This window comes from Oncorhynchus kisutch, unplaced genomic scaffold, assembly GCF_002021735.2.
Source record: "Oncorhynchus kisutch isolate 150728-3 unplaced genomic scaffold, Okis_V2 Okis09a-Okis19a_hom, whole genome shotgun sequence".
NCBI lineage: Eukaryota > Metazoa > Chordata > Actinopteri > Salmoniformes > Salmonidae > Oncorhynchus > Oncorhynchus kisutch.
This window is the reverse complement of record NW_022261985.1, coordinates 5,075,704-5,102,221: the sequence shown is the minus strand read 5'-3', so window position 1 is coordinate 5,102,221 and position 26,518 is coordinate 5,075,704. Positions and strand designations below refer to the sequence as shown.

The window sequence follows — 26,518 nt, the reverse complement described above, 5'->3', positions numbered from 1 at the left end:
ATAACCAGTAGAGGGTGCCATTGTGAAGAATCAAGAAATACCATTTTGAAGATTTTAATGTGTAATTTACAGACAGTCAATTTACTTATCACCAATGTCAGGCATCAGTCAATGACAGCACTGTGAAACTCACTGAAACACCTCAGGGCAGCGCTCTTAACGCTGTTCGTCTGCAGACATAACAACAGTCTTGTGGAATAAAAAGGGGGTCAAAAGTGGTTTGTATCAGTCAATGGTGGAGTCGGCTTGCAGTTTCAAAGCTGTGGTACCTTTCTTTATGTCTACATTTCCAAGTAACTGTTCAGGATGACCAGTACCACACACAACTATTCACACAAGGTGAGGTTGACCAGTACCACACACAACTATTCACACAAGGTGAGGTTGACCAGTACCACACACAACTATTCACACAAGGTGAGGTTGACCAGTACCATACACAACTATTCACACAAGGTGAGGTTGACCAGTACCATACACAACTATTCACACAAGGTGAGGTTGACCAGTACCATACACAACTATTCACACAAGGTGAGGTTGACCAGTACCATACACAACTATTCACACAAGGTGAGGTTGACCAGTACCGTACACAACTATTCACACAAGGTGAGGCTGACCAATACCATACACAACTATTCACACAAGGTGAGGTTGACCAGTACCATACACAGCTATTCACACAAGGTGAGGTTGACCAGTACCATACACAACTATTCACACAAGGTGAGGTTGACCAGTACCATACACAACTATTCACACAAGGTGAGGTTGACCAGTACCATACACAACTATTCACACAAGGTGAGGTTGACCAGTACCATACACAACTATTCACACAAGGTGAGGTTGACCAGTACCATACACAACTATTCACACAAGGTGAGGTTGACCAGTACCATACACAACTATTCACACAAGGTGAGGTTGACCAGTACCATACACAACTATTCACACAAGGTGAGGTTGACCAGTACCATACACAACTATTCACACAAGGTGAGGTTGACCAGTACCATACACAACTATTCACACAAGGTGAGGTTGACCAGTACCATACACAACTATTCACACAAGGTGAGGTTGACCAGTACCATACACAACTATTCACACAAGGTGAGGTTGACCAGTACCATACACAACTATTCACACAAGGTGAGGTTGACCAGTACCATACACAACTATTCACACAAGGTGAGGTTGACCAGTACCATACACAACTATTCACACAAGGTGAGGTTGACCAGTACCATACACACCTATTCACACAAGGTGAGGTTGACCAGTACCATACACAACTATTCACACAAGGTGAGGCTGACCAGTACCATACACAACTATTCACACAAGGTGAGGTTGACCAGTACCATACACAACTATTCACACAAGGTGAGGTTGATCAGTACCATACACAACTATTCACACAAGGTGAGGTTGACCAGTACCACACACAACTATTCACACAAGGTGAGGTTGACCAGTACCATACACAACTATTCACACAAGGTGAGGCTGACCAGTACCATACACAACTATTCACACAAGGTGAGGTTGACCAGTACCATACACAACTATTCACACAAGGTGAGGTTGATCAGTACCATACACAACTATTCACACAAGGTGAGGTTGACCAGTACCACACACAACTATTCACACAAGGTGAGGTTGACCAGTACCATACACAACTATTCACACAAGGTGAGGTTGGTCAGTACCATACACAACTATTCACACAAGGTGAGGTTGACCAGTACCATACATAACTATTCACACAAGGTGAGGTTGACCAGTACCATACACAACTATTCACACAAGGTGAGATTGACCAGTACCATACACAACTATTCACACAAGGTGAGGTTGACCAGTACCATACACAACTATTCACACAAGGTGAGGTTGACCAGTACCATACACAACTATTCACACAAGGTGAGGTTGACCAGTACCATACACAACTATTCACACAAGGTGAGGTTGACCAGTACCATACACAACTATTCACACAAGGTGAGGTTGACCAGTACCATACACAACTATTCACACAAGGTGAGGTTGACCAGTACCATACACAACTATTCACACAAGGTGAGATTGACCAGTACCATACACAACTATTCACACAAGGTGAGGTTGACCAGTACCATACACAACTATTCACACAAGGTGAGGTTGACCAGTACCATACACAACTATTCACACAAGGTGAGGTTGACCAGTTAAGGCTGATCAGGTCATTAAGCCATAAACAGTAAAAAAACAATGGAAACTAATGAACTAAGATTGTTCTCATTGTCAGCAGAAAACCCTCTTTAGTAGAAGGCCTGTGTGGCTGAAAGCGCTGAACTGAGCTTTTAGAATTTGAGCAATTCCAGTGGCGGCTGGTGGGAGGTGCTACAGGAGGACGGGCTCATTGTAATGGCTGGAATGGAATTGATGGAATGGTATCAAACACATGGAAACCACGTTTGACTCCGTTCCAATCATTCCTTTCCAGCCATTACAATGAGCCTATCCTCCTATATATCCTCTCACCAGCCTCCACTGAGCAATTCAATGTTAGCGCCCAAAGTGTCTTCAGTCATACAGAAACACTCTGGTCCTGGTTAGCGGTGGTAGGAATGGTTTGGTCCGGAGTAGGCCGGGTGTTGGTCATCAGGGTAGGCAAGGATTTCTTCAGGGTAGGCAAGGTTTGTATGTGCGTAGGCCTGGTTTGGTTCAGGATAGGCATGGTTTTGGTCAGGGTAGTCAGGGTCATCAAGGAAGTCAGGGTTTGGTTCACAATGTTCCTCAGAGAGAATCAGTTGACTAACATTCCTCAGCTTGACTTTCTGACCAACAGTCTGGTACAGATACACAGCCACTATAAACTGGAGGACCTGTCACAAGAAAACAACCTGTTTAACATCAACAACAACAACAACAAACTGTGTGTCTGTGTGTCTGTATGTGTACGTGTGTGTGCATGTGTCTGTGTCTGTGTGTGCGTGTGCATGTGTCTGTGTGTCTGTGTGTCTGTGTGTCTGTGTGCCTGTGTGTCTGTGTGCCTGTGTGTCTGTGTGTCTGTGTGCCTGTGTGTCTGTGTGTCTGTGTGTCTGTGTGTCTGTGTGTGCATGTGTCTGTGTGTCTGTGTGTCTGTGTGCCTGTGTGTCTGTGTGTCTGTGTGTCTGTGTGTCTGTGTGCCTGTGTGTCTGTGTGCCTGTGTGTCTGTGTGTCTGTGTGTCTGTGTGCCTGTGTGTCTGTGTGTCTGTGTGTCTGTGTGTCTGTGTGCCTGTGTGCCTGTGTGTCTGTGTGTCTGTGTGTCTGTGTGTCTGTGTGTTACCTGACTGATTAGCAGGCCCACTTCCATTCCCACTATTGTCAAAGTGTTCTCCTTCAGCCAGTTGGTGATTATGTCTACACATCTCTGGAAACACACACACACTTGACAATGTCAATACAGAGAGAGAGAGAGAGAGAGAGAGACAGGGAGAGAGAGAGAGAGAGAGAGAGAGAGAGAGAGAGAGACAGGGAGAGAGATAGAGAGAGAGAGAGAGAGAGAGAGAGAGAGAGAGAGAGAGAGAGACAGGGAGAGAGAGAGAGAGAGAGAGAGAGAGAGAGAGAGAGAGAGATAGAGAGAGAGATATATATATATATATATATATATATATAGAGAGAGAGAGAGAGAGAGACAGAGAGAGAGAGAGAGAGAGAGAGAGAGAGAGAGAGAGAGAGAGAGAGAGACAGAGAGAGAGAGAGAGAGAGAGAGAGAGAGACTGTACCTGTGGATGGATCTGTGTTTCACTTCCATTTCCAAACAGCAGTGTGCTGAATCCTGAGATGGCAGGACAATCCGTGGTGTTGAAACAGGAACAGGGATACACCTCTATCAGACTGTTGTTCTTAATGAACATGTTGCTCTGCCAGTCATTAGGACTCTGCATACCACAGCAGTGCCCCTACACACACACAGACACACACACACACGCACACAACTGGTCAGTTCGGCCTCGCCTCATCTTCGCTTTTGATGTGGACCATGTTTCACAATTGCTGTCATACATACATAGCGCTGTACATTATCCAGAAGCTTCCAATGTCGTTGATTGTCAGGGTTTGTTCCATATTCAGTGATGATCTTATCCACTTCTATTTTCATCTTAGATGTGATCTGTCAGCGCAAAACACATGTCTGTGTTGTCTGTCTGTCTGTCTGTCTGTCTGTCTGTCTGTCTGTCTGTCTGTCTGTCTGTCTGTCTGTCTGTCTGTCTGTCTGTCTGTCTGTCTGTCTGTCTGTCTGTCTGTCTGTCTGTCTCTGTGTAGAAACAAAGCAGTTATCATAGTACTGTCTGTCTGTCTCTGTGTAGAAACAAAGCAGTTATCATAGTACTGTCTGTCTGTCTCTGTGTAGAAACAAAGGAGTTATCATAGTACTGTCTGTCTGTCTCTGTGTAGAAACAAAGCAGTTATCATAGTACTGTCTGTCTGTCTCTGTGTAGAAACAAAGCAGTTATCATAGTACTGTCTGTCTGTCTCTGTGTAGAAAATATGCAACAACATGTTAATACAGTCCATTTTCTCTGAGATGCTTAATGCTTGGTCCTGGACATACCTTTCCATGATTTAACAAAACGATGAAGGTGACAAACAGCTGACCAAGGACGAGGCAGATCAGGAAGCCCATGTACTGAGAAGAAAGACAGAGAGTTGACTAAAACCAGTTAGATCACCACAAACACTACACTAGGAGCTTAAAGATGAGTCACGTGTGTGTGTGTGTGTGTGTGTGTGTGTGTGTGTGTGTGTGTGTGTGTGTGTGTGTGTGTGTGTGTGTGTGTGTGTGTGTGTGTGTGTGTGTGTGTGTGTGTGTGTTTGTGTTGCGAGGGTCAGCTGTTTGTCAACAAGCTCTCACAGCAGAATCATACGTTTGTCCATAAACATCACATTTGAAAGGTTATACTATATGTGATAAAGTGAAAATCTGAGGCCTACACCCGACCTTAACCTGCAAATATAGAAAGTACCTTGTACAGTTCCCTTTCTTCTCTTGTACATTTACTGATAGACATGAACTGCACAATAATGATACATTTATATGCATAGCTTTCTCTATATTCAACCCACCCGCCACCAACCCGCCCTTCATCCACACAATATTTAATGACCCTAAACCCACCCACCCTGGATATAACTGTGCGGACTACGGGTTATGAGTCAACCCACGCATCACTAGTGTGTGTGTGTGTGTGTGTGTGTCTGTGTGTGTGTCTGTGTGTGTGTGTGTCTGTGTGTGTGTGTGTCTGTGTGTGTGTGTGTCTGTGTGTGTGTGTGTGTGTCTGTGTGTGTGTGTGTGTGTGTCTGTGTGTGTGTGTGTGTCTGTGTGTGTGTGTGTGTCTGTGTGTGTGTGTGTGTGGGTGTGTGTGTTATTATGACCGTAACATGACCACTCACCAGTAGTAGGAAGCACCTGTTCTCCAGTTGGGCTCCCATACACCCCAGGATAGTGACACCAACCACCACTAGACCAATGATGAACAGTCCCCCAGCTACAGTCTTCACCTCAACTACACACACACACACACACGCACACACGCACACACACTCGCACGCACACGCACACACACACAACAAAAACGCAGGTGTGTTTTCGGGGGAACAATCACACCCTTGTCTCTCTCGTAACATTTGAGTTAATATAGAAGCTCTGAAATGTGACAAAAGGCAATTCTCTGTCCAGTATAACTTACCAGAGCTGAGAACAGCAATGAAATTGTCTTTGTCAAACAAGATCCACACCGCACATCCAAAGATACAGAGCCCCAGAATCTGTGTAGAGGATTCAGAAAGCTGCATGTCACTTCATATGTAGTACATGAAACCCCCATGTCGAGAGGCGAAGCCTCATCTCTGGATCATTTTTAGAAGATTCAGATGAGGAATGCTAGCTGGTTAAGATTACGGTTAGGTTGAATTCTCCATCTTTTTTTGTTTTTACCAAGAAAACAGAGTTGAAAACTGCTGCGAAGAATTTCAGAATGTGAAACTTGTCGTCCACCTTCATGATGTCTTCCTGATATTTTATCTGTGGTTACTTCTAACTGACACGGCGACAGGCAACAGCAATGGCAGACAAACTATTTTTCTCTCACCTCCCTGTCTGCCTGACTACTGTCTGCCTGACTACTGTTAAGGTAATGCTTTATTTGGTAGGTGCCATTTCCTGGTTCCATCACCTTGGGAACAGAGTCCAGCTCCTCGTTGTTCTTAATAATTAACTACTTCCACGCATGAAGGTTTCACACATACACACACGCACGCACGCACGCACGCACACACACACACACACACACACACACACACACACACACACACACACACACACACACACACACACACACACACACACACACACACACACACACATACACACACACACACACACACACACACACACACACACACACACACACACACACACACACACACACACACACACCTATCTACCTACTTACCTTCCTGATACTTGAAGTGCTGTGGTCCTGGATCCTATGTCCTAGTAGCCTATGAGACAACATTATTGTTATGGCATGGGTTTGAATCCTGGGTCTGCCATGGTAGGGATAACCTACATTTCTTGACACACAAAGTCAGCATGCTGTTTGGGCGTTTGTTACAGAACAATAAACTGATGTTTGAGAGCAGCTGAGGGGAGGACGGCTCACACTAATGGAATGGTATCAAACACATGTAATCCTCTTCTGTTCACTGCATTATTATATTATTATTATGAGCCGTCCTCCCCTCAGCAGCCTCCACTGTTTGAGAGACACAATTACAGTTTTTTACAATCCATTTGGCACTAATTTCGGGAACCTTGTGGTCATTTTTCAAAACTCTAGACACAAAACTCAAAATGGTCATCACTTGTAACACAGGCTGTCCAATGTTCAGAACATTACACTGTGCATTCATATCTTTAAAGAAACCTTGCACTTGCAGAATCATCGGTTCAAATAACTCATTTATCATGAAATACCATAGGAACATTCCTTTAGATCACCCACACACAAGATACCGATAGTTTCACTGTGTAGTTGTTCGTTCAATCATTAAATATTGTAGTACAAAATAGTGATGCATGTTTCATTAGGGTACTACACGTAAATACATCACTGTAAAAGGACTAGTAAAGAGAATACTACAGACACAGTGGAATCATTTAACAAAATATAAAATGTATTGATGAAATACAATAAAATCACTTTTCTTTGAATCAAAGCAAAAATAATTTGCTACAAAAAAAGAAAATAACTACAGTAAAACAACAAACTGCAGTGTTCCTCCCCGGGCTTACTGTAAAACATCACTGCAGTGTTCCTCACCGGGCTTACTGTAAAACATCACTGCAGTGTTCCTCACCGGGCTTACTGTAAAACAACACTGCAGTGTTCCTCACCGGGCTTACTGTAAAACATCACTGCAGTGTTCCTCACCTGGCTTACTGTAAAACATCACTGCAGTGTTCCTCACCTGGCTTACTGTAAAACATCACTGCAGTGTTCCTCACCTGGCTTACTGTAAAACATCACTGCAGTGTTCCTCACCTGGCTTACTGTAAAACATCACTGCAGTGTTCCTCACCTGGCTTACTGTAAAACATCACTGCAGTGTTCCTCACCTGGCTTACTGTAAAACATCACTGCAGTGTTCCTCACCGGGCTTACTGTAAAACATCACTGCAGTGTTCCTCACCTGGCTTACTGTAAAACATCACTGCAGTGTTCCTCACTGGGCTTACTGTAAAACATCACTGCAGTGTTCCTCACCTGGCTTACTGTAAAACATCACTGCAGTGTTCCTCACCTGGCTTACTGTAAAACATCACTGCAGTGTTCCTCACCTGGCTTACTGTAAAACATCACTGCAGTGTTCCTCACCGGGCTTACTGTAAAACATCACTGCAGTGTTCCTCACCTGGCTTACTGTAAAACATCACTGCAGTGTTCCTCACCTGGCTTACTGTAAAACATCACTGCAGTGTTCCTCACCTGGCTTACTGTAAAACATCACTGCAGTGTTCCTCACCTGGCTTACTGTAAAACATCACTGCAGTGTTCCTCACCGGGCTTACTGTAAAACATCACTGCTGTGTTCCTCACCTGGCTTACTGTAAAACATCACTGCAGTGTTCCTCACCGAGCTTACTGTAAAACATCACTGCAGTGTTCCTCACCGGGCTTACTGTAAAACATCACTACAGTGTTCCTCACCGGGCTTACTGTAAAACATCACTACAGTGTTCCTCACCGGGCTTACTGTAAAACATCACTGCAGTGTTCCTCACCTGGCTTACTGTAAAACATCACTGCAGTGTTCCTCACCTGGCTTACTGTAAAACATCACTACAGTGTTCCTCACCGGGCTTACTGTAAAACATCACTACAGTGTTCCTCACCGGGCTTACTGTAAAACATCACTGCAGTGTTCCTCACCGGGCTTACTGTAAAACATCACTGCAGTGTTCCTCACCTGGCTTACTGTAAAACATCACTGCAGTGTTCCTCACCTGGCTTACTGTAAAACATCACTGCAGTGTTCCTCACCTGGCTTACTGTAAAACATCACTACAGTGTTCCTCACCGGGCTTACTGTAAAACATCACTACAGTGTTCCTCACCGGGCTTACTGTAAAACATCACTGCAGTGTTCTTCACCGGGCTTACTGTAAAACATCACTGCAGTGTTCCTCACCTGGCTTACTGTAAAACATCACTGCAGTGTTCCTCACCTGGCTTACTGTAAAAAGCTAAACAAACGATTGACTACTATACTTCTAAATTTCCCTCCAACCCTGTCTTGTGGATTTGGCCATAGGTTCTCATCCACATCACAAAGGATGTTTTCATTAGCCAAACCTCTTGGGAAGAATCTTCGGGCATGGCGAATCCAGGCCTGACACTGGTCTGCCTGTGTCATTGCATGCGTCATCCATGGCCTGGAGAAGGGTGGCTTGTTCGTGAGGGCGCCTATCATATACCTTCCACCTCCATGTGGAGAAAAACTCCTCAATCTGGTAGGAAAGGAGAGTATGGGGGTAAGTAAAGGGTGGTAAATTGTGGATGGGCCTGAAACCATGCTTGCACCATTTGAGCATGGTGGAACCTGACATTATCCCACACAATGACATAGGTCATGACATCAGCTCTACAGACCTGATTTAGCCCATCAAGGAAGGTTACATTCCAACAGCGAATCATGTGGCTGCCTGCAACTCAATATATAGAGTATATAGAGTAGAGATCTTTAGTTGTTGTTCGACCAAACATTAGAACTGGCAAGATGAGTAATCTAAGCAACTTTGACCGTGGTTGTGATTGTTGATGCCACACATGGTGGTTCCAGCATCTCAGAAACAGCTGCCTTCCAGGGTTTGTTATGCACTACAGTCTCTAGAGTTTACAGAGAATGGAGCGATAAACAAAACACATTCAGTGAGCGGCAGTTCTATGGGCAAGAACACCTTGTTAATGAGAGAGGTCAGAGGAGAATGTCCAGACTCTTTCAAGCTAACAGAAAGGCCACAAATGCTCAAATAACAGTTGTTTAAAACAGTGTGCAGAATGGTATCTCTTAATGTACAACACCGTGAATAATTCAGACTGTTGTGGAGGCAAAAGGGGGTCCTACCCAGTACTCGATAGGTGTACCTAATAAAGTGGCTGGTGAGTGTACAGTAATGTCAGATCTGAAAACATGGTCTGGAAAAGTGGTACACGGGACCATAGAAACAGTGTCTGATAAAGAATGATGATGAAATATTACATCCATAGATAATGTAGTCCAATTAGTTCATGTTCCACGGTAATTGGTGTCAATGGATCTCATTATCCTGAAACTTTCATGATCTAAACATGGCATATTGTTTGTCAGTGTCCATAAAACTATGCATTAAGAGTAATGCAACAGTTACTCATCATTTTGAGCAGTTGTATCAATTGATAGTTAGATCATTGTAATGAAATGAATAGACAGTCATCTCAGATGTAATGTGTGAATTGCATTTTGAAATGGTAATACTTTGATGTTAAGTTGTGTCATTTTGAACAGGTGATTTTAGTTCAATGAACAAATGCTCTTAGCTTTATGTGTATTGTATCCAAGCAATTGGAAAAAAGTGTTAGAGTTTTGAAAAGTTTGCATTTTGGTTGTGAGTTTTGTGTATAGAGTTTTGAAAAATGACATCAAGGTTCCGAAATTAGTGCTAAAGTGATTGTAAAAGACTGTAACATCTAAATGCAGAATGGCAGTTCCACCGCCAAGCGCTAGAGGGCAGTGCCATTTGGACACTGAGCCACAACTTACGTGCCGCAGCAACTCTCTTCTCTGCCGCAGCCATACAGTAGAGGAAGACCGAAAGACTTCCGCGTACAGACGTTTAATGTATTTTCAGGTGAAATATGCCCCGTTACTGTGCTGTAAAACTTTGCAAAAATCGCGGAGGAACACCCTCTAAAGAAAACAAGAGAATAAGCTTTTACCCGTACGGTATCTATTATTTTTCCATCACGTTTCTATGTGCAGATACAGTCCTACTTCTAGCTAGCTTAACGAGCATGCTCATATTGGTTGCTGGCTAGCGTTGTGTATCCAGCAGTGCCCTCAGAACAAATAGTGAGCTGTCATAGAAAAACAAAGCCTCCTTTGTTTACCATTGTGTATAACAATTGACGAATGACTGGTGCTGCATTTGTTAATATTGTGTTTCTTGGTCTTCAGCCTAGGCTGAAACACTAGTAACGTTACAGAAGCAATGCTTTGTATGTAATCTTGATCATTTGGATGGGGCTGACAAATTGAATTAGGGCATGTCAACAAATGTAGCTGTCTTAACAACATGTTTGTATTGTCTCCTCCCACAGGTTCCCTTTGCAAGATGAGGTCAGGCTGCAGATCTGGGTAGACAACATGAAGCGAGAAGAGTGGACCCCCAGTAGACACCAGTACCTGTGTAGTGAACATTTCACTGAGGACTGCTTTGACCTGCGATGGGGGATCCGGTACCTGAAACACACAGCCTTCCCTACCATCTTCCCTCACACACACAATGTAAGTAGACAGACACCCCTTCTGTGACACACAACAAAATTAGCAGAAGTCTTAATGCACATTTCCAGAATAGTGACGGCTATTAGAGTTTCACATTAGTTTGATCATGCATTTTACACTGATCGTCATTGCAGTGTACAAAGCATTGTGTTTGGGATATTTTCTTTGGGATTCATCAGGGCTGGGGTCAATTCAATTTGAAGGCAGTCGATTCAGGAATTTATTTTAATGAAAAATTCAACAATGGAAAAAAAAGGTTTTGAAAAGAATAGCTTCTACTCCTCAGTTTATTGAGAAGTCATTGAAAATAGATGCTGTTTTTTCACATTTTGAATTGTTTTTTAAGTTGACTGCCTTGATTTTGAATTGAACCATCGCTGTGATTGATTAAAGTGCAACATCAAATTGTATCGGTCGTACAACATATTTTGCAGCCAAACGCTTTAATTTCTAGATCCAACAATGCAGTAACCTAATAATACAAAATGACACACAAATCCCCCAAAATCAAAATGCATAAATTACAGCACTATACATGGCTATATTATGACAGCATGATTTCTGTTTGTGTTTAATCATCACTCTTTCCCCTCAGGATGAAGATAAAGCCGTTTCCACCAGTAAGAACACCATCAAGCCCAAAACCAGGATATGCGACGCCAACATTGAACTCATCCGCTCCCCCTCCCCTCCTGGCAAGAATACACCTCTGATTCTGAAAAGGACAGTCAGAGTGGAACCAGTCGTGGTGAGTGTCACTCCTGTCCCTAACCCTGAGGATGCCAGTGAATCTACGGTCACTACACTGTTATATGAAAGGCCGCTTGTTTCAGACACAGAGGCCTCTACTCCTAGTGAAATGTTCCTGGGGGAGGTGATGCTCTCAGAGACCCAGGCTGCAGTGTGTGAGGTGAACAGAGAACTATCTGGAGACAGTGGTGGGATACTGACAGCCTCATGCTTGAACCTGTCTGGTGAGACACAGACACTGCAGCAGCTGGATACACTGGACTCCACTGTGACTGTGCTCTGCTGTGAATCCGTCGTCCCTGTCGGCCGTTTCTCTGAATGTGAAGCCACGGTGGACGCCCTCCATGTGGCCCTCGGTCAGACATTTAGGATCTTCCCTCTGGAGCTGCGGAGGGAGGAGTGGGTGGGAGACCGGGAGGAGGGCCCCGGGGAGGGGGGACACATCTCTGTGTACGAGCACTCCTACTCCAAACAGGACACGGACCAGGAACAGCTGTGGAGGAAGACAGCCAGCCTCCACACCAAGATCATGGAGCTGGACAGGAGAGAGGAAAGCACCATGGCTAAAATACGATGGCTTGAGAGCGAGATGGCACATCTGAAGAAGAGCAACATTGTTTTAAAAGAAAAGCAGAAATGCCTAGAGGACTATATTACTTCTGCGTTGCTCTGATGTCTTAACCTTAGTGCTTTGTTTCCATTAGCAACGCTCTTTCTAATGACATGTATTTTGTATAGTTATTACAGGGTTATTACAGTCTCAATCACTTGTACTTATTTCTTATCTGTTTCCATGTTTCACCAGAGTTATATTACTTACTAGTAGTGAGGCCCTTCTCAAAGAGCGTTGGCCAAGGCTAGAATCTGTTCTCCAGCTCGTTCTAGTCCTTCCGTTTGTCTCCGCTAGGTGGCACTGTGTCTTGAGGACAGGCCCTGGCACGATGCACTACTGTTTCATGTTTCGACATCACTGACTGACATATTGTCAATATTAGTGGTGTAATTCGGAGCGTTTTAAGGGAAGTGATATTCCCTATTCTTGTGCTACAGATGGCTGCTTGTTTTATTCAATGGTATTGTATTCGTATATCATATCAAATCTACTGTGGGGTCATACGGATCCTTACTGGTTATTCATGTATGAAAAGGCCTATGTTTTTCACTGATGTTTTATGTTTATTTGGATAATAACAAGCAGCCTACGGTACGTAAGTATCCCAGTGACGGAGACGACGACACCGTTTTAGGTGCATCTTCTTGGTTCTAATTAAATGGTTGAATAGGGAAAAGGTGCAATGCTTTGCTCACTATTCAATTTTTTTATTTTTTATTCAAGCAACTATTAAAAGCTTGACGTTTCGGGCCTTCGTCAATTGCCTTAAATAGACAGCTTCTGATAAATGAACCGGTTCTGGTGAAGACCATTGATGGCCGAAACGTCAAGCTTTTAATGCTTTCTCAAATAAAATCATATATTTGAATGTTAAACAAGCTTTGCACCTTTTTGATGATGTAACTGGTTGCTCCTTGACTCCCATTGGTTTGGCCTCTACTTCTTTCCATAAAGAAATTAAATGGTCAACTGATTTCTCATCACTGAAAATGCAACACTGCGGTCCTCTTTCTTGATGGAGATGGCTTACATTACCTGTAATCCTTTTATCAATGCACTGGCAATGACATCACACGTGTCATGATGAAACTGATGGTGCTTTCAAGACGAGGGGAGGGGGGGGGGGGTCAAATCAGTGATCTTCATGTTGGAGCTTTATGCAGCTGGGGGGGGATTTAGCTCCGACTCTTTCTGGAGCTCCGACCTTCCTACCTGTGGATCGCTGACATCATGATTTGACCTTATATTTTATGGAGTTCCCGGGCTTCAGAGGCCTGAGTTCCCGAGCTTCAGAGGCCTGAGTTCCCAAGCTTCAGAGGCCTGAGTTCCCGAGCTTCAGAGGCCTGAGTTCCCGAGCTTCAGAGGCCTGAGTTCCCAGGCTTCAGAGGCCTGAGTTCCCGAGCTTCAGAGGCCTGAGTTCCCGAGCTTCAGAGGCCTGAGTTCCCGGGCTTCAGAGGCCTGAGTTCCCGACTTGGAATTCCGAGTTGAACGACTGTTCAAAACTATTTTTCCCAGAGCTCGGAGCTCGTTTTAATCTGAATTCACAGATGTTTTGAATGCACTGAAGTCTGAGATTTCCGAGTTGACAGATGTTTTGAACGTGGCGTAACCTCGAACCAGAACTGACCGTTTCATTTCACAGCACTTATAGTGAAACATAATGTGATCAACGACTAGCATTCGATAGGAGCAACAGTAGAGAGATATAGCAGATACATAAAGCACAATAGAATAGAAGGGCTGCTTGTAGGAAGGGCTGCTCGTAGGAAGGGCTGCCTGTAGGAAGGGCTGCTTGTAGGAAGGGCTGCTTGTAGGAAGGGCTGCCTGTAGGAAGGGCTGCTTGTAAGGAAGGGCTGCCTGTAGGAAGGGCTGCTTGTAGGAAGGGCTGCCTGTAGGAAGGGCTGCTTGTAGGAAGGGCTGCCTGTAGGAAGGGCTGCTTGTAAGGAAGGGCTGCCTGTAGGAAGGGCTGCTTGTAGGAAGGGCTGCTTGTAAGGAAGGGCTGCCTGTAGGAAGGGCTGCTTGTAAGGAAGGGCTGCCTGTAGGAAGGGCTGCTTGTAGGGAGGGCTGCTTGTAGGAAGGGCTGCTTGTAAGGAAGGGCTGCTTGTAAGGAAGGGCTGCCTGTAGGAAGGGCTGCTTGTAGGAAGGGCTGCTTGTAGGAAGGGCTGCTTGTAGGAAGGGCTGCTTGTAAGGAAGGGCTGCTTGTAAGGAAGGGCTGCTTGTAGGAAGGGCTGCTTATAGGAAGGGCTGCTTGTAGGAAGGGCTGCCTGTAGGAAGGGCTGCTTGTAGGAAGGGCTGCTTGTAGGAAGGGCTGCTTGTAAGGAAGGGCTGCTTGTAAGGAAGGGCTGCCTGTAGGAAGGGCTGCCTGTAGGAAGGGCTGCTTGTAGGAAGAAGGGCTGCTTGTAGGAAGAAGGGCTGCTTGCAGGCTATTGTGAAGGGAGCTCTAATCACAGTGTAGACGACACGCTGTTATTTTGACCTGAGATCTATAAGAGAAACGTCACACGCCTCACAGAGCCACTCTGAAGACACACGACATTGCCACTTTCCCAGTTTATTGATCGTGGGTAAAAAGAACAGCTGAGAACACTGAGATGACTGATTGATTACTAGTCTGCAATGCTACAAAGTCAACTTCACAGCAATGTTATTGATATCCGAGAATAACTTTTGAGCAGTAATGAAGAAGCTGGGGATTTCACTGACGATTTAAAATCACATAGGTTGACTTTGATCATGTGAAGATTGGCCTATAGGTCCTGTCTTTGGCTCTAGATGATTGGCCCACGCCCTTGTTCTGTGTCTGTCCAATAGAATGTAGCAGCAGCACAAATACAAGGACACAACAACCAATCATGTCGGTCATAGGAAAACAATATTTATTCAATTCCAGATGTTAATTGCTGTGCTTGTGTGTTTCAATGCAGTACCTTTGTGTTCGCAACACATCTAATGAACTTTATATTACATTAGAACATGGCCTCAAAATGGCAATCTGATTTTGCTCCTCACTCTTCTGCCTTTAGGCTCTCTCCTGGTCATCTGACTGCAGCTCTGTCTGTTGCCAAGTGATCGTCTCATCCTGTTTGTATCCTAGATCCTATGCAGGATGCAAACTGCCATCGGGCAGGCGTTATGTCTGCACTGCACCAACCTAGAGGCGTTGCGTAGCCTAGTGGTTAGAGTGTTGGACTAGTAACCGGAAGGTTGCAAGTTCAAACCCCCGAGCTGACAAGGTACAAATCTGTCGTTCTGCCCATGAACAGGCAACCCACAGTTCCTAGGCCGTCATTGAAAATAAGAATTTGTTCTTAACTGACTTGCCTAGTTAAATAAAGGTAAATTAAAATAAAATAACTTAGCCAGCTAACTTTGATTAGCAGCCACATGTAACTGTTGATGTTCTGGTTGATTAAGAAAGCTATTGTTTTTATTGGTTGTTTTTATTGGAAATATTGTTTATATTGGAAACTTCAGAACTGTGAAGTTATTTCAGGCCGTTTTGGACAGTTAGCTGCTAACTCTTTGATCCAGGTTTCTGGAGCAGCAGCCGATTCACAGGGTTTGTGTGGATACAGGAAGAACTCCAGGTATGGTTGAACTGAACATCTAAGCACTGACTTTTTGCCTTAGAAAAGCACTTACTTTAATTGTAGCCGTCGTCATAACAAAAGACAAGTGGTTGTTAGGTCCATTTTTTTCAATGATAATTATATGCTGATGCATTCGTCATAACTGACCTTTCTAAAGGCGATCATTAGATGCTAAATGTTCACTTAGTCTCCCGTTGACATCGCTGCACGACTACGTCAACATTCGTTAGGATTCACCCCTGCATCTTTCTGCATCCATCCCCTGAGAGAAACGCCTTCCATCCCTGGGACCCGAGGCCTGGTCTGCTTCCCAAAGGGCCTGTATAACACACTACTCTGGCCCATTTGGAACACGCTCCCTGACTGCACTTGCCTGAACGACTCGTGTGAATAAATGAGGTGTTTAGCATTATTCCAACGCATTAGTCAAGACTCTAAACAAACAGACTTAATGGGGGCCATTGTTTGTTCTGTACTTAAGAGTCTCATTTCATTTCAGAGTAATACGTCTTTTGCTGGTATTATTATTGTTTGTGAACGGCTAAATGAAGCATCCAGTCACTGTGTTATGTCCATTCAAACAGAGTATACTTCTAGTAGTTACTAAGCTACTAATCACCTCGAGTCTAAAGTATAAACATGTATTATACATGGTGTTGTCAGAACAGGTCAGTCGTTTCTGATTTTCATTTGAGAAAAATGACTCCAGAAAGAAAAAAAGAAGTGTTTTCTGGAAGTATTTACACCATCATTATTGGTTCAATTGAGTCATGGCGCTGTTCCACGTGTTTCATGCACATCAGTAACCTGCCGCAGCGGGCGTTTCTCTCTGGTCCGGATGAGAAGAATGTACTGTCGGGGGAGGTTCTCTTCTGCACTGTTGAACCAATCCGATAAATGTGGAGGAGGAGTTAAGATGGAGCCTTGTTGAGACGTCCTAAAGCGGAAGTCGCGTCACAGACTCTTCCTATTTCCCCTGAAAACCAGATGCATCCGGTTGTTACCGACCCGCCGAGGGTGGAGGAGATGAGACACGAAGACATCCAATTCATTCACCATGGGTATGTCCCAAATGGCACCCTCTTCCCTTTATAGTGCACTACTTATGACCAGAACCCTATATGGGGAATAGGGAGCCATTTGGGACGCCCACATGAAGACATCCAATCTATCTCTGAGACTGTGCTTTTAATGTATGTGAAGGGATTAGATGGACATACCAGGGCATTCTTTAACGATCACTCAAGCTTCATGTTAAGCCTGACTGTTGGTCTCTCCTGGAGATGGAGGTTGACATGTCTGATCACAGAGCTGTTGATCTCTCCTGGAGATAGAAGATGACAAGTCTGAACACAGAGCCGTTGGTCTCTCCTGGAGAGGGAGGTTGACATGTCTGATCACAGAGCTGTTGGTCTCTCCTGGATAGGGAGGTTGACATGTCTGATCACAGAGCTGTTGATCTCTCCTGGAGATAGAAGATGACAAGTCTGAACACAGAGCTGTTGGTCTCTCCTGGAGATAGAAGATGACATGTCTGATCACAGAGCTGTTGGTCTCTCCTGGAGATGGAGGATGACACGTCTGATCACAGAGCTGTTGGTCTCTCCTGGAGATGGAGGATGACAAGTCTGATCACAGAGCTGTTGGTCTCTCCTGGAGATGGAGGATGACAAGTCTGATCACAGAGCTGTTGGTCTCTCCTGGAGATGGAGGATGACATGTCTGATCACAGAGCTGTTGGTCTCTCCTGGAGATGAAGGATGACATGTCTGATCACAGAGCTGTTGGTCTCTCCTGGAGATGGAGGATGACATGTCTGATCACAGAGCTGTTGGTCTCTCCTGGAGATGAAGGATGACATGTCTGATCACAGAGCTGTTGGTCTCTCCTGGAGATGGAGGATGACAAGTCTGATCACAGAGGGACTAAAGAAGGGTCTGAGGACCACTACAGTCTCTCTCTCTCTCTCTCTCTCTCTCTTTCTCTGTAGCTCTTGCTCGCTCACAAGCACACTTAGAACCACTACAGTGTCAGGAGGGGGGAGTGGCCATAACCACTCCCAAGACATACTAATATAGCTTAGCCTACAATTGCCATGGAGACACAAAAGCCCCACAGTAACCACTCTGAACCATAGAAGCCAATGAAGAGTCCAAATTGAGTGTTTGTTTGCAGACAAGACGAGCCAAGTAAACAAACCTGTGGTTACTGACAGGTGTTCCCGTCATTGTTCATTAGAAATCATCTGTAATTGGGACTGATTGGCTGGGAGAGAAGTCTCTTAATTGATTTTGTATTGACTGCTTAGTAGGTGTCCATCAAGACTAATTGAAGCTTGTTCATCAAGTAAATGAACAACATGTTCTTCAGTTAATTCTATAAAGGCAGGTGAGTGACAGGCGCGGTAATCTAACTGTAACCTGTAGAATAAACCCTACAGTACAGCACATACAGTAACATGTAGGAGTCATGTCTTAGGAACACTGGGTCTTTATAAACTATATTAAAGCAGCACCCCACCACTGTTTTGGTAAAAAGCTGAGGGAGAACTATATGTTTAACCATGTTTTGGTAAAAAGCTGAGGGAGAACTATATGTTTAACCATGTTTTGGTAAAAAGCTGAGGGAGAACTATATGTTTAACCATGTTTTGGTAAAAAGCTGAGGGAGAACTATATGTTTAACCATGTTTTGGTAAAAAGCTGAGGGAGAACTATATGTTTAACCATGTTTTGGTAAAAAGCTGAGGGAGAACTATATGTTTAACCATGTTTTGGTAAAAAGCTGAGGGAGAACTATATGTTTAACCATGTTTTGGTAAAAAGCTGAGGGAGAACTATATGTTTAACCATGTTTTGGTAAAAAGCTGAGGGAGAACTATATGTTTAACCATGTTTTGGTAAAAAGCTGAGGGAGAACTATATGTTTAACCATGTTTTGGTAAAAAGCTGAGGGAGAACTATATGTTTAACCATGTTTTGGTAAAAAGCTGAGGGAGAACTATATGTTTAACCATGTTTTGGTAAAAAGCTGAGGGAGAACTATATGTTTAACCATGTTTTGGTAAAAAGCTGAGGGAGAACTATATGTTTAACCATGTTTTGGTAAAAAGCTGAGGGAGAACTATATGTTTAACCATGTTTTGGTAAAAAGCTGAGGGAGAACTATATGTTTAACCATGTTTTGGTAAAAAGCTGAGGGAGAACTATATGTTTAACCATGTTTTGGTAAAAAGCTGAGGGAGAACTATATGTTTAACCATGTTTTGGTAAAAAGCTGAGGGAGAACTATATGTTTAACCATGTTTTGGTAAAAAGCTGAGGGAGAACTATATGTTTAACCATGTTTTGGTAAAAAGCTGAGGGAGAACTATATGTTTAACCATGTTTTGGTAAAAAGCTGAGGGAGAACTATATGTTTAACCATGTTTTGAGGCTATACACTGTTTACAATTGTATTGTTTACAAATACTGGAGTAAAACAAGTTTTTCGATTGGGTTCTGATAGGGTACGACAGTTAAACTAAACTCATAGGTCATTCCTAAGTAATATTCTTCATGAATCGATGGGTAGATAGAATTCATTTCAAAGCCCAAAGATGGATGTAGGAAACGCAGCCCCCTTAAAGACAAAGTACAGTCATTATGTGAATGCAGGTAGTGGTTATGAAACCCGTTGGACAAGCCATACTACATATCCTATATTGGCATGAGGGGGTGTGGTATATGGCCAATATACCACGGCTAAGGGCTGTTCTGAAGCGCAACGCAACACAGAGTGCCTGGAGACAGCCCTTAGCCGTGGTATATTGGCCATATACCACACCCCCCCATGCCAATATACCACGGCTAAGGGCTGTTCTGAAGCGCAATGCAACACAGAGTGCCTGGAGACAGCCCTTAGCCGTGGTATATTGGCCATGTACCACACACTTGCTGAAGTATGATGATATCTTTCAAAGTGAACATGAAAGGCATTTCTCTTCCTCACAGGCAATTTGCAATCAAGTCCTTTGTTCTATTGTCTGAATGTTTACAAGATGGATAAACGTTTGGGAAGAGAATAGATCGTCTTGTGTTTATGTCATTTCATGGTCTGTTATTCATGCAGTCTGAAATTCACAATAAGTGATCATGAAGAAAACCACAGCCAGGAGCAATCATAACAACCTTGTTATAAAGGAGTTATTGTCAACTCATAAGATTAGTTATAAGGCATTTGTTAATGGTTGATTAATGGTTTGACTCACCATTTATATACATTTCTATCAATGTATTTACATACAGCAGCAGTCAAAAGACTACCTCATGAAGCTGGTTGAGAGAATGCCAAGAGTGTGCAGAGCTGTCATCAAGACAAAGGGTGCCTACTTTGAAGAAGCTCAAGTATAAATTATATTTTGATTTGTTTTAACACTTTTTTGGTTACTACATATGTGTTATTTGATCATGTTGATGTCTTCACTATTATTCTCCAATGTAGATAATAGTAAAAATTAAGAAGAACCCTTGAATGAGTAGGTGTGTCCAGACTTTAGACTGGTACTCTATGTTACTGTGTTTAGTTAGCCAAGACTCAACTTGAAGTTCAGTCTGCCTTCAAGTCAAAACTGTCCAATATGTTTTCACCGCAGTGACGGAGGAGGGATTTGGCTTGAAAAACGTACGTCAATCCGTGAATAGAAGGTGTTGCTTGTACTCCTAATTATCCCATTATCCAAGCCACAAAACTGAGAAGATTTAAATACTGCTCGTTTTCCATAAAACTGCTAAATAGTTTATTAATAATTAGTAAATGGTTTATAAGGATTTAAATGAATCATCAACTGAGGTATTAGTAAGTAAATGTTCTCACATTTATAAATGTACTCATTAACAATGAATAAATATACCATTCATGACATACTGTATATAAATGCATTTATAAATATGTAAATACATGCTGAGTCAAACCATTAATCAACCATTAACAAATACATTATCAATAATCTTATGTTGACAATAACTTAGGTTGACAAATAAGTACCTTAGTTGTAGATGATTAATAATTTACAAATTGTTAACATACTATGATGAAACAATTTATGAATGATCTCATAAATCGTTAATAAATTATTTAAAATAACGTTTATAAATGCATAAATGACTATTTAGAGATTTCTTAATGACATTTACAAATGTAGGAATAATGATGAATAAGTGGTAAGTAATCTCTTTACAAACTGTTTATATATTGTTTATTAAGGGACCTTAATATAAAGTGTTACCAAACTGTCAATAGCAGGCATGCAGGGTTGGGTGGGTTACATTCTGAATGTATCCGTTACAGTTATTAGTTGTCTGTCCAAAATTGTAATCAGTAATGTAACTTTGGATTGTCCAAACTCAGTAATGTAATTTTGGATTGTCCAAACTCAGTAATGTAATTTTGGATTGTCCAAACTCAGTAATGTAACTTTGGATTGTCCAAACTCAGTAATGTAATTTTGGATTGCCCAAACTCAGTAATGTAACTTTGGATTGTCCAAACTCAGTAATGTAATCTGATTATTTTCCCTTTTAAGAGGCATTAGAAGAAGACAAAATGGATCCATCAAATGTGTGTCATCATAGTAGTCTCTGGTTGGTGGTCATCATTTGGTGTGTCATCATAGTGCTCTCTGATTGGTGGTCATCATTTGGTGTGTCATCATAGTGCTCTCTGATTGGTGGTCAGACTTGCTCAGGTGGAACAAACTTTAACTTGCATATTTTTACAATTGAATTTCATTGAGGAAGCAGAAAGGTGTCATAATGTATTTTTTCCTGCAAACATCCTTTTTGAATGTAAAGGTAATGGAAGACGTAACCATCTGGTATTTCAACAGCATCTGTAATCTGATTACAATATTATTGCTGGTAACGTAACTGATGGTTATCAGATTACATGTAATCAGATACTCCCCAACCCTGCCTGCATGTGTCATAATCACTTGGCTGGAAGAAAACCAGCTCTGAGAGTCTGCTATTGGAAAAGTCTTTTCAAAAGAAAACCTTTAGGACTATTGTTGAATGTAACAATGGTCTTAATTTCTTTGAAATGTTTACCACACGGTACCATTCTGTTTGAAGCTAGAAGGGAGAGAGCACACGCATATGTCTGTCATTAGAGTTATTCCTTTGGCAGTGTGCTTTCCCAGAAACCACTGAATTATTTCACTTCCCTGTGGAACTTTTTATTTCACCTTTATTTAACCAGGAAAAGCCAGTTGAGACACAGAGTCTCAAGGGAGGCCTGGCTGAGAAGGCAGCAGCAATCAACACAACAGTAGAGTAGTGTTCAACATGAAACACAGTCAGCACAACCACATGACCCCACCTACAGGACACATTTACACTCCTCCTGAGCAGAGTAATGTTCAACATGAAACACAGTCAGCACAACCACATGACCCCACCTACAGGACACATTTACACTCCTCCTGAGCAGAGTAATGTTCAACATGAAACACAGTCAGCAGACTTGTTCAGTGAATTATTCAAATCATGTACAGACTTGTTTTATTGTTGCATTACACAAAACAGAGAACATACATATATCTATGTAAAGACACGTCAGAGCTCAAACACATCAATAAATATATGGACCAGATCGTGATAAGAATATACATTAAACTCACAAAGCAACCATTCGTTGTTCACCGATGCCCATATCCTTCCTCACAATAGTTTTTCTGGTGGCCTGTCATCCCAGATAATCAGTGATTGATTAGGACAGGAGCTCATCCCAGATAATCAGTGATTGATTAGGACAGGAGCTCATCCCAGATAATCAGTGATTGATTAGGACAGGAGCTCATCCCAGATAATCAGTGATTGATTAGGACAGGAGCTCATCCCAGATAATCAGTAATTGATTAGGACAGGAGCTCATCCCAGATAATCAGTGATTGATTAGGACAGGAGCTCATCCCAGATAATCAGTGATTGATTAGGACAGGAGCTCATCCCAGATAATCAGTGATTGATTAGGACATACCAATACTGATGTTGAATCAACGAGGATATTTACAAATATTTCCATGTGTCTAAACCATGGGTCTTCAATGACATCAAAGACATGCTACATACAGTACAAGGTGAAGCAGTGGAGTAGGAGGAGTTCCCATATTGCCCACATGGTCCATCAATAGCTCTGGTCCATGGTGTTATGTGTGGCTTGCTGCTGCTGAGCCTTCTGTGAAGCTGAAAGTAGCGCCCTGGGCCAGAGCTAGTCTCCTAGTCTCCTAGTCTCCTAGCTGTAGTAAAGATAGATCCAGGGGTTGGTACAGCTGTTTAGACTGGCAAGGAGCATGATGATGACAAACAGTGGACCTGAGAGAGAGAGAGAGAGAGAGACAGAGAGAGAGAGAGAAGGGGGGGGGGGATATGGCATGATAAAAATAGCACTACAGGTTTCCACAGAAAGAATTGGAAAGGTCATGCAAATCAATGGAACTGGAGGCCAATCAGTGTGATTAAACTAGATACCTGTGGCTTCTAGATACCTGTGGCTTCTAGATACCTGTGGCTTCTAGATACCTGTGGCTTCTAGATACCTGTGGCTTCTGGATACCTGTGGCTTCTAGATACCTGTGGCTTCTAGATACCTGTGGCTTCTAGATACCTGTGGCTTCTAGATACCTGTGGCTTCTAGATACCTGTGGCTTCTGGATACCTGTGGCTTCTAGATACCTGTGGCTTCTAGATACCTGTGGCTTCTAGATACCTGTGGCTTCTAGATACCTGTGGCTTCTAGATACCTGTGGCTTCTAGATACCTGTGGCTTCTAGATACCTGTGGCTTCTGGATACCTGTGGCTTCTAGATACCTGTGGCTTCTAGATACCTGTGGCTTCTAGATACCTGTGGCTTCTAGATACCTGTGGCTTCTGGATACCTGTGGCTTCTAGATACCTGTGGCTTCTAGATACCTGTGGCTTCTAGATACCTGTGGCTTCTAGATACCAGTGGCTTCTGGATACCTGTGGCTTCTAGATACCTGTGGCTTCTAGATACCTGTGGCTTCTAGATACCTGTGGCTTCTAGATACCTGTGGCTTCTAGATACCTGTGGCTTCTAGATACCTGTGCTCCTAACAATGTAGTAAAATGACAAGCAGGTACACAAATATATCGAATTTACCATTTGTGGGCGCTGTACTGGGACTCCATGCAGACCACAACTGGACCACAAAGAAGGGGCTCCAGCATATCGAGTAGACCATAATGATGACGAATGTCATTTTGACCGTCTTCAACATCGCGCTCGAGACCCCTTTGGTGCCCGTGCGCCTGTCGCTCGTGGAAGCCTGGAGCGCCTTTCTCTTCATGTTAAAGTATATCCCCGTGCATATTTTAATCTGGCAGTACAGCAAGATGATAACCGGGAGAACAAACACTGATAAAGTAATCCAGCTGATGTATATCTTAGAACCCCAAGGTTCGATAAATGTCGCCCAACAATCATACAGGTTGTCCTCTAGTTCTTGGAGAGAGAAGATGAAGAGTTGCGGAGTGCTGAAAGCCAGAGAGATCAGCCACGCTGCGCCTATGGCGACGTACCTCTTAAAAGAACCCTTCAAGAACGACACCATGGGTTTGCAGACCGCATGGTACCGATCTATGGTCATGGCCACTATCATGTATGTGGAGGCGAACATCCCAACCACCTGAAGATATTTCACCGACCTACAGACGAAATCTGAGCCCCGGAACCGGTGCGTAATCTCCATGCAGAGCTGCGGTAGGACTTGGAAGAAAGCGACCACTAGGTCCGCAAAACACAGGTGCAGAAGGAACAGTTGGGTCTTTGTATTCATCTTGCGCTTCCTCCAAAGTGCATGCAGAAGGCACAAATTCCCACATGTGGCTAAGACAAAAATCAATCCCAAAACCCCAGCTTTTATAAGCGCAAAGTCGTGTTCACCTGTTTCATCAATTCCTCCCGCGTCCTCCCGCTCCGAACTGCCATTGCCACTATAATTGAGTTGTAAACTCATTGTCCCTTACAAGATTTTTTGGTTACCATTTTTTTTCCATTGTTAATTATGTTCAGAAAATTAGGTCCAATACTTTCCTATTGGCAATTCGGCCACTATCTCTCGCCTACGATGCGCAGTAGCTCTGCGCAGCAGCAACAAGTGCTGGTAGCTGATAGTAGCGTAGCATTTGCCTGACGACTCGCCCTGACGACTCACCCTGAATTTGCTGCTCCATTGATAGCTACATACCTTCAAGAAACGTCAGTTTGGCCGCCCGGCGCTATGTGGTTGGGTAACCCTGCAAGCATCGTCTGTCTATGACATTTTGTACGGGCCATCGCCGTCCCAGAAAGGATGGGCAGCAACGACAGGTGCACCAGAGCTGGAGGCCTGTTTAAATATGTCTCTGGATGCACTGATGAAATCAGAATGTGCTGTATAGGTAGGTGCGCAGTGCGCATTCCCAGAGTGTAATGAACCTCTAGGCTTCAATATGAACACCTCCCCTGGCTTCACACGTGAGTGCACATTGATTTCCTTCAATGTCCCTCATTTCCATTTTCTGTCCATATTAATTGTAGACATAGACCAGTACTTTGTGACCATCAGCCACATGGGCCTAATGAAAAGCCTTTCTTCCACAGAATACAAAAGGAACAGACGACATCCACCCCTAAACTAGACTCTTTCCAATTGAATCCATGTTGAATATGATTGATAAAAGTCAGGTATAAGGACTTGTATCCTTTACAATGTAATGTAAAAGAACATTGGTGTTTCCCCCTCAGCATCCATGTATCAACATGACCCATGTTGATTTAGAAGCATTTCCCCTCAGCATCCATGTATCAACATGACCCATGTTGATTTAGAAGCATTTCCCCTCAGCATCCATGTATCAACATGACCCATGTTGATTTAGAAGCATCAAGTCAACAACTGTATTGACTGACTGGTCTTGGAGAAAATTAATTCCTAGAGATGCAGACTGTGGTAAATGTCATATTGTGAAATTATGTGTTTCTACCGTTGCTCTGTGAGAGCACTTCTCTCTGTCCTGTTTCATCCAGGTCCTTTGTGACAGTCGTGAAGAAAAGGTCATTTGTACAGTACTTATCAGCAGGGAGGCACATATCTGACAGGATGTATTGAAGCTGAGATTTGTGTCTAGCAGCTTGCAGATACTTCGCTTCTGAGTGTTACAGTGTGCTGAGTGCTGTTATTCATTATCCACAACCTCTCCACACCATGACTGTGTCCCAAATGGCACCCCATTCCCTACATAGTGCACTACTTTAGACCCTATGGGCCCTGGTCAAAAGTAGTGCACTATATAGGGAATAGGATGCCATTTGGGACGTACACCACATCATGCTAGAATAAAAGACTGTTCTCCTTCAGTGTGAGGACACACCGACACTGTTTATGGTGCTGTTAAGTACCACATAATAGTATTTTCCTACTATACATCTATT

General features: G+C 43.3%; 3 protein-coding genes across 5 annotated transcripts; 1 reads left to right on the top strand and 2 right to left on the bottom strand.

Annotated features, from left to right (window-relative positions):
• Positions 1 to 2,123: 2,123 nt before the first annotated feature.
• On the bottom strand, positions 2,124 to 6,175 carry LOC116360619 (CD82 antigen). The gene is made up of 8 exons (XM_031815625.1): positions 5,981 to 6,175; positions 5,733 to 5,811; positions 5,437 to 5,549; positions 4,598 to 4,672; positions 4,052 to 4,156; positions 3,768 to 3,944; positions 3,329 to 3,412; positions 2,124 to 2,885 (listed from the first exon to the last, which is right to left on the bottom strand). The coding sequence occupies exons 1-8, from the start codon at positions 6,044 to 6,046 to the stop codon at positions 2,613 to 2,615; spliced, it is 972 nt and encodes a 323-aa protein (XP_031671485.1). The 5' UTR covers positions 6,047 to 6,175; the 3' UTR covers positions 2,124 to 2,612.
• A 4,190-nt stretch (positions 6,176 to 10,365) lies between these two features.
• On the top strand, positions 10,366 to 13,428 carry LOC116360618 (THAP domain-containing protein 5-like). 3 transcript variants are annotated; one of them, XM_031815622.1, is made up of 3 exons: positions 10,366 to 10,525; positions 10,905 to 11,091; positions 11,687 to 13,428. In XM_031815622.1, exons 1-3 carry the CDS (start codon positions 10,443 to 10,445, stop codon positions 12,512 to 12,514), a joined length of 1,098 nt encoding a protein of 365 aa, XP_031671482.1. In that variant the 5' UTR covers positions 10,366 to 10,442; the 3' UTR covers positions 12,515 to 13,428. The 3 variants fall into 3 exon arrangements, with proteins under 3 accessions (XP_031671482.1, XP_031671484.1, XP_031671483.1); XM_031815624.1 differs by having other exon boundaries at positions 10,367 to 10,435; XM_031815623.1 differs by having other exon boundaries at positions 10,384 to 10,530.
• Positions 13,429 to 22,340: 8,912 nt separating this feature from the next.
• Positions 22,341 to 25,412, bottom strand: LOC109877584 (arg8-vasotocin receptor-like). Its single transcript, XM_031815621.1, has 2 exons — positions 24,206 to 25,412; positions 22,341 to 23,396 (listed from the first exon to the last, which is right to left on the bottom strand). The coding sequence occupies exons 1-2, from the start codon at positions 25,059 to 25,061 to the stop codon at positions 23,317 to 23,319; spliced, it is 936 nt and encodes a 311-aa protein (XP_031671481.1). The 5' UTR covers positions 25,062 to 25,412; the 3' UTR covers positions 22,341 to 23,316.
• Between the last annotated feature and the right edge of the window lie 1,106 nt (positions 25,413 to 26,518).

Coding starts and splice junctions, on each gene's coding strand:
- LOC116360619 (XM_031815625.1), bottom strand. CDS start 6,046: ATGAAGGTGGACGACAAGTTTCACATTCTGAAATTCTTCGCAGCAGTT. Junction 4,673..5,436: donor ACAGGTGCTTCCTACTACTG/GTGAGTGGTCAT, acceptor CTTTCTTCTCAG/TACATGGGCTTCCTGATCTG. Junction 4,157..4,597: donor TTTTGTTAAATCATGGAAAG/GTATGTCCAGGA, acceptor TTGCGCTGACAG/ATCACATCTAAGATGAAAAT.
- LOC116360618 (XM_031815622.1), top strand. CDS start 10,443: ATGCCCCGTTACTGTGCTGTAAAACTTTGCAAAAATCGCGGAGGAACA. Junction 10,526..10,904: donor AAGAGAATAAGCTTTTACCC/GTACGGTATCTA, acceptor CTCCTCCCACAG/GTTCCCTTTGCAAGATGAGG. Junction 11,092..11,686: donor TCTTCCCTCACACACACAAT/GTAAGTAGACAG, acceptor CTTTCCCCTCAG/GATGAAGATAAAGCCGTTTC.
- LOC109877584 (XM_031815621.1), bottom strand. CDS start 25,061: ATGAGTTTACAACTCAATTATAGTGGCAATGGCAGTTCGGAGCGGGAG. Junction 23,397..24,205: donor CAGTACAGCGCCCACAAATG/GTAAATTCGATA, acceptor TCTCTCTCTCAG/GTCCACTGTTTGTCATCATC.